A 15,696-nucleotide genomic window follows, 5' to 3' on the forward strand; every position below is an offset into this window, starting at 1 on the left:
AAAAAATTGCTGCACATGACTTTGGGAAGCAGAGCTTTCATAAAAAATCACAATACAGTAAGTGTTTGGCACTTGCCAAGCATGAGTAAAAGAAGATTATATTTAGAAGTGTTGGTCACTTAGCTGAAAGAGGAAGGAATGGAAAAGAGAGGAAGGGCACGTATCCCCTCTTATGGCAGGTCTAGTTTTCTAGCACTGCAGTTTTTCCATTAAATCCTTTCTACCCTTTCTTAAATTGAAGGATAAATTCTAAGCCTAGTGGCTTTGCACCTCCTCTTTGAGAGAGGCATGTAGGAACATGCGGTGTCCTCACACAAAGACTTTTCCAAGCTTAAACATTTACACGTGCCTGCACGCCAACTTGCACTAGTACCTGAAAATCAGTGTACCACTGCAGGGATTAATGAACACAAACTGCCATGCTCAGCTGTGGTTTGTGTCTGGAGCAATGCCGCGATACACAGGAATTGTGTGCTGGATGAATGGGTTTCCTACAAGAACAAGATCTTAGGAGGACCCTTTCCATGGTCATCATTAAAGCTGAAGGGCAAATTTCTGTTTCAAAATCTAGCTGTGAATTTCAGTTTCTAAAAGAATGCCACATACCAGAGGGGCACAGATAGCAAAGTGTGTGAAGTTTTGGACATGGCGTTCTTTCTTTCCCCAGCTTTACAACTGGTCTTGTCAGCCAAAGATAAAATGCAGAGAGAATTTATGACTAACAGACTTTCTTTGGTGAATTGTTATTGTGTTTTTTTGCTCTGTCTTTAAATTAGTAAGATACCACAGGCCTATTTCTGCTGACTCCTGCTCAGAAAATTCAGCGTTTTTTAGTCTCTGATAATGCTGAAATTTGGAAAATGTGCTTTAAATCAGTCCCCTGGGGAGAACAGTTTGTCATGTTGCTCGGTGAAGAACTTTTATGATTAGAGTGACTCACCCTTGAATGGCATCATGCTCCATGTACAAATAAAAGAAGCTGTCATGCAACCTACAAAGACTCTGTGCTTTTTATTCTGTTTTACTGCAGAAGCATTTAATTGTCTGATGTGCAAAAATAAAAATCTAGATTATTTTTTTTTGTATCGAGTTTTTGGGGTGCATTTTTAATTCTTTTGTGATTTGCATTTTTGTTTTTAAATGGTAGGTTAATGGTAAGCATACTTTGCCATCCAACTTCTACCTCTGAAACTGCTCTGGGACAAATAGCCTGTTTTTTTTTTCCTGTTCCTTTTTATTTTTAAGTAAAGCACTTTTGACTTCCACTTAGTGGGTGTGTAGTGGGTAGCTGGGTTGTCTGGTAGGTCTGATACATGAGAAATTATAATTGTCTCGTTGATGTGATTCTTCACAGTCTACTGCCCATATGCAGTCATTCACACCTGTGCAGTGTGGGACAAAAAGATCTCCCCTTGTGGCTAACGCTGGTAGTATTTTACTCCCACACTGACCAGCTGTAAAAAATCCAGTGGAGAATTTGGTACTGTATTTCTGGTTTTGTTGAAGGCCTCCTGGTAGCTGAAGATTAAGAAGTCATGTGTTTAGACCAGGTTGTCTGCCAGAATTTTGTGACACATCTGGTACCAGATTGCCTGCCATCATGTGCCTTAAACACTAGATCTTTCTTCCTTTTTCCCATGTAAAATACTTGGTTACTGAAGCCACCTGGAATAGTTTTGCAGGGAGCACCACAGGAGGAACTCAGACCTCAGAACAGAATGTTCTGGGTTGGAAAGCAAAGAAGTCTTACATGCCTTGCTATGCTTAAATGGTAGTTTGTTTTTTGTTTTGGTTTTGTTTTCTCTTTTCTGGTATGCCTGGGATTTTTATTCTTTTTTTTTCCTTGTTTTTGAAAGTAATTAAGAGGCTTATAAATACATTCCAAAGGAGAAAAAAAATGTACCAGTGAAGGAAGGCAAGAAAGAAGAGAATGTAAATTCATCTTGGGTGCAGTATTAGCTGTCTCTCTTGTTGTGGTTTGTTTCTTTTTCATACACATGAACCAAGACATTTCCTTGGAGACTGATGAATACTTTTATCATTTTAGAGGGATAAGTGACAAGAGACATCATATTTTACCTGTTTTTCATTCCCTTATCTGCTAAAAGCAAATATGTAAAATTTATTTGCAATGAAAGGCCGTAACACAGATAAGCAGAAGGGATATAAAGATGTGTAAATGTTTATGTTCATCTGTGTGTTTAAAATTATTACTAATATGGGAGACTAATGCAGTCATTCTGAGCAAAGTGCAGTTTGAGAGCTGTATCATGATTTGCAGTGTGTTCTCTGCTCTCTCAGTCGAGCACTGAGTGGAATTATTTGGTGGTTTTGTAACCAAAACAAGGAGGACTCACCTTTCTTCCTCTGTGGAAGATACAAGCCAAGATCTCATCTTAATATCCGAGATAAAAGAGTAATAATTTGATACAGCTGCTATGCTGAACCAGCTCTCCAAATGGGATGCAGTTGTTTGCCAAGTACAAACTTGAAACTCATTCTTTAGTTTTCTTGGCTGTGGTTCTTGTATAATGTGTGCAAACAGCCACGTACAGTGAGACTTTGAACTTCTGTATTGTTGAGTGCCACAGTGGAAATAATACTGCAGAGTAGGAATTATAGTAAGTGGACAGTTAAACAGAAGTTTTTAAGTTTTTTCTTGCTGTTTTTCAGATATTCGTATTTAGTGGTGTAGGCATAGGGATAACATTTCTAGAAGCTGACTTTCTTTTAGGTCTTGCAAGGCAGCTCTGGGCCTTCAAATGTGCTCATTGCCAGCTGAGTTCTTAGGTCTAGCCAAGGAAGACAGGGATTCCCTGTTATCATCCTTAACTCCATGCCACTCATGCTTTTCCCTAAAGCCAATTGGACCTCACATGTTTAAGTTTGCTTGTTGGCACTCCCTGCTAACCAGCTTTGGGATGAGGGCTATTCAGCGGTGTTTTGACCACACAGTATCTATCTGGATTTTTTGTCTTTTACCATTCAAAGTAGTTCCCCTCCCTCTTCCTGGGACCCCAAGGTGTCCATCCTTCAGTTAGTGAAACCCCTTTTGAACACGAGTAACTGGCTTTTTCTCCTGTCCCTCTACAGAAGCTGCTTTTTGGTTGTATATTCTACCAGAAGAGTAGGATAAATGCAGGGTCATGGGATTTGCTCCGTGTTCATCATGTTACACGAAGTTACCCTGGGGAGAGAGCTTAGGGTGGTTTCCATCTTGCTGCCAGTTTTGATTTTGTTTGTTTCTTCTTACTTGAACATAATTCAACTCCTAGTGAAATCACAGTTCTCTGCAGATCCAGTGAAAGCATTGCCCTTTTTCTTCTGCCTGAATAGCTGGGGCTTCCCCGAGAGCTTCCCTAGGGCTTTGTTTTTCCTCCAGCATTTATTCCAGTGTGATTAGACTTTAGGTTATATTACATGTATTAACAGGTAGCAAAAAAGGATACTCTAGATATGCTTGGAAGTAACTGCTACAGAGTTCAGACAATGCCCCTGCCCCATGTGGGTAATTTATCAATTCCTGAGCTAAGCTGGGCTGCTACCTAACGTTTTGTTTCTGTACTTACTTCCCTCCCTCAGTTGGAGGGTCAGTGTGACACAGACCCTGCACATTGACTGTTTGACATAGAAAGGTGAACGCACAGTTAAACAGTGAATGTGCAGGGTCCCTCTGGAGGAATTGCTTCTGAGAGTATCTAGAGTGCTTGGACAATCTCTCATAGTTATTTTTATGGCAGTGCGTAAGGTGAATGACTGCTCTTTTGCCACCTGACCTTGATTCTGGATGAAAACTGCACTGTTTCATTGATGGACACAATGGCATAAAAAGGACTCAGTTGTGTCGCTGTATGGGCTGGCTTTACAGTGCTAATAGAAGTAGAGATTTGGGGAAGAGAAGAGGGCAGATTATTTCTCTCTGAAGCTGCAGATGTGACAGAACAAACATCTGCCTATGTGTTAAATAAGCCGACTGCTTGTAGTCGAGGGTTTCTTGTATATTTGGGGCTAGACGTATGCCCATGTGTTAGGCATTGCCATTTTGAATATCTCTATGTTCTGCAATGGAACAGCCCTAACATGCGGGAATCCCTCACTTTGTCCGTTTCTTCACAGACACTTCTTAAAAAGCATTTGCTAGGGAGAGAATTGTAGTGCCTGATATGAGTCAGTCCCCCAGCCAGCTGGCAGCGAGTTGTGTTTTAGAGGCTAGGCCTTTGTGAGCTGAAGAGAACAAAATGATCCATCTGCTCACCCTACTGTGGGTGTATTTGCATTCATAAAAAGGAAAACTGAAAAATGTGCTTATCCTAGGCTCTAGGCACCTTTTGGCAGTTACTCCAATAACACAGTTTAGAGTGATAATCAAACCAACAGCTTTTATCACAGAATTTTCTAACTCCAAGAGCAGGAGTTAAAACAAACAAAATACCATTGTCTTGACATGGGAGTGGTGTGGAAGAAGATTCCTCATTTAACTTTTTGCTTTTCCTAATTCCAGTTAATAAAAAGAAGCTTTTTAACAAACTCTGAATTCATGGAGGTTGGAAGAGTTAAATTGTGTGTGCTTCATCTAATATCCTGGAGGAAGCCCCATTCTTACATACAAGGGAGTGATGGCTGTCATCTAGATGGGCAGGCTTTGATGTCAAAGGTGCAAAGTGCATTTACATTTTTGAACAAATGTTTTGAGTCTGTCAAGGAAGATTATTTTAAATTTTTTTTTTTGCCCCCTTGGAATTGGCTGCCATGAAGCTTGGTCCACTGTTTGCTGAAATCAGTTCAACTTCTCCCAAGTAACTTCACCTTCCATCCGCCTCTCAGAATAAGAATATTGGCTTGTAGTTCTTAGAGATCATTCAAGGATAAGAGTGTATGGATTTTATTTGTCTGTTTATAGTGTCTTTCTGATACTCATTTGCCTCCTCCAGGATCCTCAGCGTTAAAACTGTGCTATTTTTGGAAGAAAATCTGTCAGATGATGTTGTATGTTTAAAGAGAATCCATGACAATGTTCTGCTATGCTCACTCTTTGTTACATGCATGTCTCAGTGAACGCTGTATCTGATGGGTGCAGCAGTGCTGCATGCCTGTGTCTAGACAGATCCGCAAGCCTGTTTAAGCTTGTCATCTAGCTGTCAATCCTTCTCTTTTTCTTTTTTTTTATAGTATAAAATAACAAAAATAGATTATACTGACTCCCTCTTCCAGTGAAGTCTAAAACACGTTTGTCCCCCTCCGCACAGGAAAGGGATGGTTGTATAGGCTCCATGGGAAAACTTGCAGGAGCTTGTGTGTGCTCTGCTCAATTTGCTGATACATGGACAGTCTCAGACTCCTGTGTAGTCACTCTAGTTCCTTTGGGAAACAGAGGTGCTAAGAAGTTGTTGGGCATGTTAACTGTTCTGCTGACAGCAGCTTTAATTCGGCAACAGTGTTTTGCAGAAGAGAAGGTGGAAATGCTTTCTGGTGCTTATACCTGATACAGTCCCTCCAAGTGTATAATCTGTGTGATCCTGAATAAAAAAAATCTAGCTCTTGAAAAATTGTCTGGTATTTACTTTGCAGGTTATGCCCACTGGAAGGGTCAGGTGTTAAATTCAGATGAACTTCATGAACTGTATGAAGGACTTAAGCTGAACAAGGTCAACCGGTATGATTATGTACTCACAGGTAAGAACTTGTTCCTTGGAGTTCCCATGAGATGTAAAGAAGTAAAAACCATGTCCTTCCTTATTGCAAACCAAACATTTTCCATCCTTTGATTCCTCCTGCAATAACATCTGTATATTATAGTCTCAACTGCTCACGCTGTTTAGTTTGAAACAGCCAGTGTTCTCCAGCCTGAAAGTTTTAATTGGGTGAGTAAATTGATCCTCTTGTATAGTTTACAGACTTGTATAGGCCAGTCTTGTACAGTCTTAATTAATGTTTGGGAGTGCCTCTACTGAAAAAAACATGAGGCATGTCTGAGTATTATTTTTAAATTTATTATGAAGACATGAGTTTAACCCTTTCTCCTAAATTTCCACTACTGACACTGCAGTACTATAGCATGATTTGATATACAGTTATCAGTCATTGTTTCTCCTAATTGATCTTTAAGGGATAGTGCTTGGGATACAGAGCAAAGTATAAGCAGGGTTGGATTTTGGTTTTGACTCTGTCATCTCTCTTGATTTTTCACTCTCTTTGTTACTATGTAGGTCCTCTGAGTGATACAGTTCTGCAGGACATAATGACTGTGCAGTGTTTTCCTTTGCTTGCCACTAGGTGCAAAGTGTTTATAAATATAAGCAAAGAGAACTTCTTGTAGAATGCTTTATAGTGCTTTATAGAAAGGATAGATGCTATGTGCAATTTTTGTTAAAAGCGACTTCTCATCCAATTCCTGCTTCTCAAATGTAGATTACCAGTTGGGTTTCACCTCTGTAAGAGCTATGCATCTGGTTTAGATTTCATTATCAATTTTTTATAGCAGTGAGCAGTCATTTTTTAAAGGTAAACAGAGATATATCGCCAGATTTGACTGATTTCATGGTTTCCACATGTAGGAAAGTGCTTTATACACAGGGAAAACTGGAGACTTTAAGGGTATGGATTATAACCCCAAAGCAGTCATTCTGGCTTGAAGGGTGCGGCATGTCTGAAGAGTTGCTGTCAGTTCTTTTTCAGGGAATATCTCCAACGTAAAGGAGACTAAATAGAAAATAGACCGAACTAAGGTTAAGAAATTAATTTCAGCATAAATGGATTCTTTGTGATTGAGAAATAGACAAACACCCTTTCTTTCTTTGAAAGAACTCACAGAGAGGACATTTCCAGGAAAAACACGCTGTATTGTAGGAGTTTTTAGGAGATGTTAGTATGCAAATTTGTAAATAATATTTGAGTAGTCTTTTAGCTGAAATGTTCCTTTTTTATTTACTTTTGACTCTTGGAAGAGACCCCAACTCCTTTCCCATCACTGTCTTGTACTGGCAAAATGGACGTAAGACATTAAAAATGGTAGAAGGAAAAATAGAAATCTTCAGCAAAAAGAAATTTTGGAGAAAAAAAAGCAATATCTATTAATACGAATTTTAAAATAGGATTTGTGGGTAGATGGGACAGTGTGGTCATGTTTGTTTAAAAATATGTTTCAGTGTAGCCATTTTCAGTATGGACAAAAAGAAGGCATGGGTAGAAACGTCACTAGTTTCTTAAGATCTAATAATACTCTCAGTGTTTCAGTGTTCAGTTGTGTTGTGGCTGAACCTAAAATTCAGGTTTTTTCATTCAGGGCCAAAAGACGGATTTTTATCTTCAAACAGAAACAGCGATCCGCTATAGTGCACAACTTTACTTTGTACCTCCAACAACCTGGATAGATTCAAACACTGAAAACAAATTGATTTGTCAGCAGATGGGATTTGACTGTAATTGTATGTTTGATGACTGTAGATATCTTGGCTGAGGTGGAAGTGATTATCTTTAGGCTGATTATACAAAATAACCGTTAACTTTTGTGAATGGTAGTTACTTGTAGATCTCCGTATACTTTTTTCATTTACAGTAAACACTCAAGGTAAAAGATAAACTCCAGTTCAGTGTAAGTTTTTTTGAAATACCTCTGTCAATAAAGTTAATCATACTCTGTATTTTTTTTTTCAGCCAGTCTACCTTCACAGGTCATTTTAAACAAAAATATTTGACTTTTTTGACTGATTAGCAGCATTTCATAGACATAAGACAAAGCATTTTTTGGCCAAAAATCTTGGAAGCTTTTTCCATTTTTCTGCAACATTTAAGAATTGATCAATTTCGTGAGTTTAAAAAAAAAATCTCCAAAATGTATTTTTAAACATTTTAGTAGAGTGGTCATTTCCAAGCTGAAGGTTTGAAGAAGCTACCTTGCTAAAAATAATACTATTAAATTAACTAAAATAATTGAAAATCAAATTATTAATTAATAAATGTTGTAAATAAAGTTAATACATAGAATAAATATATAAAGGAACATATTCTTTGATAAAATAAAGAAATTAACAATTGAATAAGAATATTGTGGTGTTAACATTGTGATTAGGACCTTGAGAGATAATAAAACTTATTTCCAGCTTATTTCACTGCTAAGCCTAAAAATAGGAATTTTGTTGGCATATTGGCCATTGCTTTAAAATATTCAAGATTAATTTTCCATTGCAGTAATGTGTTGGACTATATCAGCACCAACATTAATGATAACAAAAAAACCTGCTTCAAACCAGAGTACAAGAAAAGTATATGGAATTTAAAATTTCTGATTTACTACATGAATAATAGTACTGATTCAAACTGCTCTTTTGAAGAAAAGGAATGTTTTTTCCTTTCAGCCTGATTTTTTTTTTTTATATCTGTGTTCAAACATTTTGAAGTTGTATGAGCCCTTCATGTATAACATACTTAGTAAATGGATTTTTAAGGTTATATTTGTTGTTGTGCAAGCACTGTCTGAATACGTCTTCCACCTATTATTCCTGAATGAAATACTAAAATGCCTTTTCTAAAAATGCATTGTTCCAAAGAACGAGAAGTATGTTGCCTTCCTATCAAAAAAAAAAAAAAAGGTGTTCATGAAAATAAGACATCAAAAGTGGCTTTTTTTTTTTCCCAAAGGGTATACAAGAGACACATCATTTCTTGCAATGGTGGTGGATATTGTTCAGGAGTTGAAGCAACAGAATTCTAACCTAGTGTATGGTAAGGATGTGTATTATAATTCTTTCTGCTTTATCACTGTATACGCCCTTCATTTTCACGTTTCAGAATAAAAATGCAATTCTGATGTTACCCAGCATTTCACAACCACTTTGTGCTCTGATCTGGCCTGAACCAGCTGAGGCTCCAGTGTAGTTTCATTTCAGCATTTCTTAAGTGTTGAGGGAGTTGGTTTTTTACTTTTCTGATGTTATGCCTTTCAGTATGTTTCTTGTCTTATGCTATGCAAAGGAGAATGTACCTTGAGGACTGATTCTCTGTATCAAAGAAAGCTTTGTAAAATCCCAGCTGGCTGCTGCTGTTCGTAGTTGAGAGACATAGGCTGGAAGTGCTGATAGCAGAAGCCTCTCCTTGATTTCCAGGTCGGTCAAAAGCATGATAGACTCTCCATGTTGCCCTGCCATGGTTTTGTATTACATCCCAGAAGTGTCTTACTGTGCCTTACAAGCTTCACAATTTAGCTTAAACTCCAAGGCTTTTTTAACTCTGGTGCCCTCTGCTAAGATTACCTAGGAGCACTGAAAGAGCAACAGACTCTAGCAACTGCTGTCATTAATGTGCTATGTCAGGCTTAAATCTGTGAGAAAAGATTCTCTTCTTTCTTTCCTGACTTGGAGTGTTTCAGGACTTTTGAACATAACCAGTGTAGGCTTGAATTCAGCAAAACATTTAGAGTGACAGGGCAAAATCAGTGGGGATTTAGTGGGATAAAAAACTGTGAATGATGGTTTGAGCCTGTCATCTTCAGGTTCAGTAAACTGTGTGGTCAGGAAACATCTGGAATGGTTCACAGGATTTGCAAGGTGTAATACTGCAGAGCGTGATATCGGACTTAAAATTAACAAAGCACAGTTCTCATTTAGAAAAATAGAGCAGAGATGTCGTCATGAGCTCAGGTTTTGTTGCTTTTTAGCTTTTATTAACACTGTTGCATTGTCAGGATCTCCAGAGCCTTGTACTAGTAGGTGAAAGCTAAGAACTCTTGGAGTAGGAGCAGAAAGAAACATCTAGCTGTACAGAACAGGAAGGAAGTGGTCAGATGGTGAGAACACAGCTAGTCTTCTAAGATCCTTTATATTTAATAAATACATTATAATGTAAGGAAAATACTTTTAAAATGTAAATCAAATTACCCTTTTTTTACTCATAGAAACTTCCTTAAATAGTGATTGGACTTTGATTTGATACCTTTGGATTTGTATTTCTTTTTTGTCTTGCTAAAAGCTCTTCTAATACAATGAGCAACGTTCCTTTTTAAAGTACAAGGCTAGGCTGTTTCCATCGTCGCTTTGAAACTAGCTGAGGGCACTTGGAATATGTTGGCAATACTGCTGATGATTCAGAACCTGTGCCAAATGTGTGTTAATATTATTACACCAAGTATGAGTTTGTGTACTTTGGCATGGATATTCCTCTTGTTTCATTATAATACACATAATTTTTTTAATGTGTACACACAGCATTTCGATGTGTACGTTTGGCATATATCTTTTTATGCTAAATTAAAAATAGGACTCTTTTCACAGCTATTAGCTTCTCCTGTGTTTCTTCCCCACCATACTACTATTCCAGAGTTTTGGGTTGGGGAGTGAAGGGGAGGGCTCTCTGCATTTTCCATAACAAAAGCCCCTTTACTCCCAGCAGTCAGACCCTCTCATCCTCATCACCTTCAGACATAACAACGTGGAAGCAGGTAGGAGAGGGTGACTACAACCCTCTGGCAATTGTTTAAGGTGTTTCAGAATTGGCAGCCACCAGTTATAAATTTCAGGTTGAGTGTGCTGCAAGAGCTGTGAGTATATAAGCTATTAGGTGCTCAGTGCTGTTACATAGCCACTACTGTTACCTAAAACTTTTCCCTCCCAACAGGGTCTCTATAACTGTACCCCATTTCTAAAGCTAGATTTATTCTGTTACAGTATGTGATCCAGTGATGGGTGACAAATGGAATGGAGAAGGTTCTATGGTTAGTATTTACCTGTTTGAACTCTCTGTGTAGTGAATATTTGCTGTATAAACATGTATAAAGATTTATTAATTTTTATTTAAACACCAGAACTAAGCTACTTTACCTAAGCATTGCTTTGGATCCCAGCATCAAGTTTGTACTTTAATTTCCTGTATTTGAGTACGTTTAGTATCTGGAAGAATGATGGCTGCATAGCCCTGGGATTATTTCTAACTCTCTGCTGAGACAACAGGTGGAATACAGACCCTGTCCGCAGGAAAATATTCCCCTGCTCCCCCTCCTTGTCTTGCTGGAGTTCCCTCATCTTCTGTGAAGAGCTCTGTTTTGGCTGGTAGCCTGGCTGGCATTGTCAGTGATTGTGTGAATTGACATACCACTTGAACCTAAATGAAGATAACTTATTTCGTGTGAGATCCAACAGCTGTTAGGCATTGGATCAGTGACAGAAAGGTCTGTGTGCCAATGCAAGACTGCATACTGACAAAGAAACATTCCTTTTTGATCAAAACTAAAAAATAATTTCAGTAAAAATACAATGTGGGAAGACAACAGCAATAATATATTTTATGTGTTCTTCTGCCCTAGCTAGTCATGCACTATGTATTCCTCTTTGTCCTTGTACCTTATTACAGTTTACCTGCTCATAGAGTATCACATGAAGTGGCACTTAATAATAAATTTGCCATTGCTTTTGTGTTCTGTTCTTTCATTTTATGTCTATTGCAATATTTATTGTCCTTGGCGTTTTCTAACGAGGCAGAGATCTAGCAGATCTAGAGTCACCTTGCAAAGCTTTAGCTCTTGGGAGAGGGCATAAACCATGGGCCTATCTTATGTCTTCTGGGTGGAAGATAAGGTAGATGGAGGAAGAGGAGAATATTTAACATGAAACCCACCAACTCATTCCTGTCATAAGAAGTAATGAAGTCATTATTTAAAATGCTTTGGTTTAGATGTGACCTAGTCTTGCATTTCTGTCTAAAGGCAGGGTCCCTGTGACATCACCTCTGCACGGTGGCTGCATGAGTAAGCTCAGTATCAGTATGACGGGTGTTCTGGTAGCACCTAGTGGTCAACGCTGTGGTGGGGTTGTACCTGTGGTTGATACAGTTGGAATGGGAGACAGTGACACATTGGCACATGTATATATGCACACTGCCCTTGCATAGCATATGAGACTGAGAAGATAAAACATGGACAAAAGGGGGTGTTAATCCTGATTTAGTAAATGGGGATCTGCCAAAGAATATCGACACTGGTAAACAATGAACTCTTATTAAAGATTTTGTTAAGCTGAGTTACAGCAGGACTGGAGAAGGTGAGGTGACCCCTGTACCCATCTAACCTGCACTCCTGGCTGAGTTCCAGTGTGTGCCAAAACAGCTGATGCTTTTCAGCTTTGAGTCTGAAGAACATACAGGCTGGTGGGCTCCTGTTATGTCTTAGTGTATGTCACCTGCTTAGACAACCAATCTCCCTTTGCTGATGGGCCGTATTTAGCTAATGAAGATGGGGTAGAGACGGAATAGACAGGCAGAAAGGGAAGCATTGGCCCTTATTACTTGAAGAACTGATTCTGCAGGCAGCAAAGTATGCTGGTGTTTTGCTAGACCTGGGTGCAACACAAGCAAAATATTTTTAATGTCTTTATCAGAAGTACTTTATAAATTAAGTTGTACTGAACAAATTACAAATCTGATTCCTGTTCACACATACTGATGTACAGCACACTCTAGAAGTACTGCACTGAAAGAAGGGGGTGAAATAATGCATAGCACAGATGTTGCTTGTTCCTAAGCCCCACAATGCAACACAATCAATGTGGGCACTACAATATGACACTGCCGTAGCAAAGGGTCTCTGTACTGTCAGTACAAGAACAAAGTAGTTCATTTTGGAGGTAAGGACATGAGAATGTCTTCTCCATGTTGGGACACTGTATTTCCTCATGCTGCTGAGTCACCTTGGTGAGAGGGAACCCCAAAGTTTGTCATCCAGGCACCACTTCCTTTTAATGCTGCCAGTTTAGGCCTGTCTGCTTGGTGGTGCTTCCTGACGCCTCCAGTGAAGGAAGGGCTGTTGGGTGTACTGGCAGCAGCTGGAGGGTGCACTGCCACTTCAGTTTCTGCTGCAGAGCAGTACACTGGGGGCTGTCAGGTTACTTGGTGACAGCATGAATGGTGGTTGAGGGAAGGAGAGTTGCAGTCCCACAGCTCAGATGCTGTTGACAACATTTGATACTGTTTCTTCTCCTGTAGTATGTGCCCAAGGATCTCCTCCCAGTCTACAGGGACAAAGTTGTACCTGTTGCTGATATAATTACTCCTAACCAGTTTGAAGCTGAGTAAGTACTTATTTCCTTTTATAGCCAAATAAACTTGGGGATAAAAGCAGGGGAGACTGATACCCATTCTTATATTTGTCTCAGTACATTGCCATATTATGTGTGTGTTGGGTTTTGGTTTTTAGCTGTTACTTTCAAGTGGTGTTTTTCAGCAAACCTCCAACTGTTCCATATTGAAACCAATAAAAAATATGGGAGTTACGTGAGGAAGAGATTTCTCTTCTTTTCTCCAGTCTCTCATTTTCAGGATTATATCTTCTTATCTCCAGAGGCCTGTATCTAGGACAGGTTGAAAAAATACCTCTCTTCCCTTCCCTGTCCTTACCCATTCCTAGGAAAATTTTTATTATATGTCAGAATAGCAAAACTGAAATAGTTTGACTCAACCCCCCAAAATTAAATTCAGAAATACCACCATGGAAACATCTCATAGGAGTTAAGAATTTAAATGCCTCCTGCCCATCCTGTCTACATAGCTGTGACTCTTTGGTCAGGACATTACCTGTTGTGATACATCGCAGGCTGTACCCCTAAGGGGAGGGAGCAGCTACGTGGGAGATAGAGACTTGTGAGAGAATTTTATGATACAGAGATCTTTACAGGAGGCAGGTTAGGACTGGTGTGAGTGTGCTTCAGAAGCACTGTGTATCTGTGTAACTTTTAAAGTCAGCAGTCTGGTATGGCAGACCATGTAGCTACAAACCGTTTAGGCCTGTATGGTGCAGTCCGAGCTTTCCTCCTTTCAAAGTATAAACAAAGCAGTCATTGCATGGAGAACTTGTGCTCTTTTAAGATTTCTGTTTCATTCTCAGGTTACTTACAGGCAGGAAGATTCACACAGAAAAAGAAGCTTTAGAGGTAAGTAGGCAAGGGGTAAGATGTGGAAGATCTCTTTCTGTATTTCTGCCTGCAGTTCTGCAGTTTGCCGTTTGCCTTTAACCTTGAAGTCACTTTGGCCTCTATCCTTTCTCTCCATTAATCATTAAAGCTTGTTCACTCCAGACACAAAACACTTTCTGTTCTAATGTCAGACTTCTGAAGAAACTTCCCGAAAGAACTACAGATAAAGGCATTACAGTGGTAATGAGTAGATCTCTGTGAGCTTGGTTTCCTGCAGTGTAAGAAGGGTAGCAGCAGCACACACGTAACCACACGCTGTCAGCGCTGTGGAAATGCACTTGTTTGGGCTGAAAACCCTGGGTGACCCTGGGCATTAGAAACCTGCATGAGTCGCTCCCTCTGCTGTCCACATATGAGTCGTGCAGCAGCTATGCTGAGTGTTAGGATAGCCGTTTCTCGTTCTCCCACAGACTGTTTTCAAGGAAGAGAGCTTGCTAGCAAACTCTTGCAAACATTGCTTGAATACACTCTGAATCTCTTCCTGACAGCGTTTGCTGGTGCTCTGTTTCTCTTCCTTAAATTGATTCAAAGGGGATGAGACCTTGGTTGCAAAAGGACAGATTGCATAGATGAGAAACCAGACTGGGAGTGATGGCCTTCGGGTACTTCCTGGTGAAAGACAGACAAATCCACAGCATTGATAGCTGCTGTCATCACCATACAGAGATGATAGATGGTCCACAAATATACTGCATTGAGGGATAAAGATTTACCCTTTTACACAACCTGAAGAAAATAAAAAACTGCAGGGCTTGGTGATGAAGGACAAAATAGGAATATGGTTTTACTGGTGTCTTGAGAAGGGCTGAGCAATTTGTTTTGTTGACTAGTCAAGTGCTTTGATAATGGACTGATGTTATTTCTTCCAGTTTGGCTTTGAACTTCAAAGGAACCCAAAATCTTTAAACAAACAGCAGCTGTAGTGGCACCCTGGAGAGTAGCTGGGGTCTGTCAGCCCAAGTGTTTGTTGTTTTTTCCGTCCAGCAACGTCATGCAACATGGGTTGATTACCATTTCTTCACAGCAGGAAGCAGCTCCAAAGATCTCAGCTCTTTTAATTTCCCCCCACACCCCAGTTTTACATTACCCCACTGTGCTGGACAAGGGTGATGAACTGTACTTCATGCCACTAGCTGCTAACTACAACTCAGTTCTTCTACTCTCATCCTCACCAGTCTTGAACCACAGTCTTGAGAATGACACTATTAGCTGAGCAGCCATTAGTTTTAGGTTTGCATATTTCAGCTGCAAACACAAGTTGCATGTGCTGAACAATTTTACAAGTTAGTTTTCTGATAGTCTGTCTGATTCGTGTGATAGCTCTTATTTGTGATGGGTTTTAAAAAAAACCTCTTCTATAGAGATGGAATTATATTTAGGAAGGGAAACATTTTAAAAATAGTTGCTTGCAGGTTATTATATTTTAATCTGTCTGTGTCCCTGGCTACATGTCATGTATAGGTCTATCCGTCTGAGTAATAATCCATGCTGGAATTTGTCCCCTTGGGAGACAGTCGGAATTCTGGCATCGATTTCCACAGTGACATGCTTTCATTCATTTCTTTAGCAAGACTAGTGACAACAGTATAGTCTTCTAACATAGATAAATATGATGTAATATTAGTGTAGAAAGGGCTGTCCTACAACTAGAAATACTGGTGATTAGGTCTTGGTGAATTGTGTCTGAGAAGTGAAATTGAGTTTAATATTACTTCACAGGTTGATTATGTCAGCGTATGCTGGT

The 15,696-nt window shown here is 39.3% G+C and overlaps 1 protein-coding gene across 3 annotated transcripts in view; it reads left to right on the forward strand.

Annotated features, from left to right (window-relative positions):
• The window catches only part of PDXK (pyridoxal kinase), a 53,707-nt gene that overhangs the window by 23,824 nt on the left and 14,187 nt on the right, over window positions 1–15,696 (forward strand). For all 3 annotated transcript variants that reach the window (XM_074858447.1, XM_074858448.1, XM_074858446.1), the window contains exons 3-7: window positions 5,569–5,673; window positions 8,638–8,721; window positions 10,659–10,705; window positions 12,967–13,052; window positions 13,865–13,910. In XM_074858447.1, coding sequence (XP_074714548.1) covers window positions 5,569–5,673; window positions 8,638–8,721; window positions 10,659–10,705; window positions 12,967–13,052; window positions 13,865–13,910 — 368 coding nt within the window. The remainder of the gene's footprint in view (window positions 1–5,568; window positions 5,674–8,637; window positions 8,722–10,658; window positions 10,706–12,966; window positions 13,053–13,864; window positions 13,911–15,696) is intronic.

Source organism: Strix uralensis, chromosome 2 (assembly GCF_047716275.1).
Source record: "Strix uralensis isolate ZFMK-TIS-50842 chromosome 2, bStrUra1, whole genome shotgun sequence".
Classification (NCBI taxonomy): domain Eukaryota; kingdom Metazoa; phylum Chordata; class Aves; order Strigiformes; family Strigidae; genus Strix; species Strix uralensis.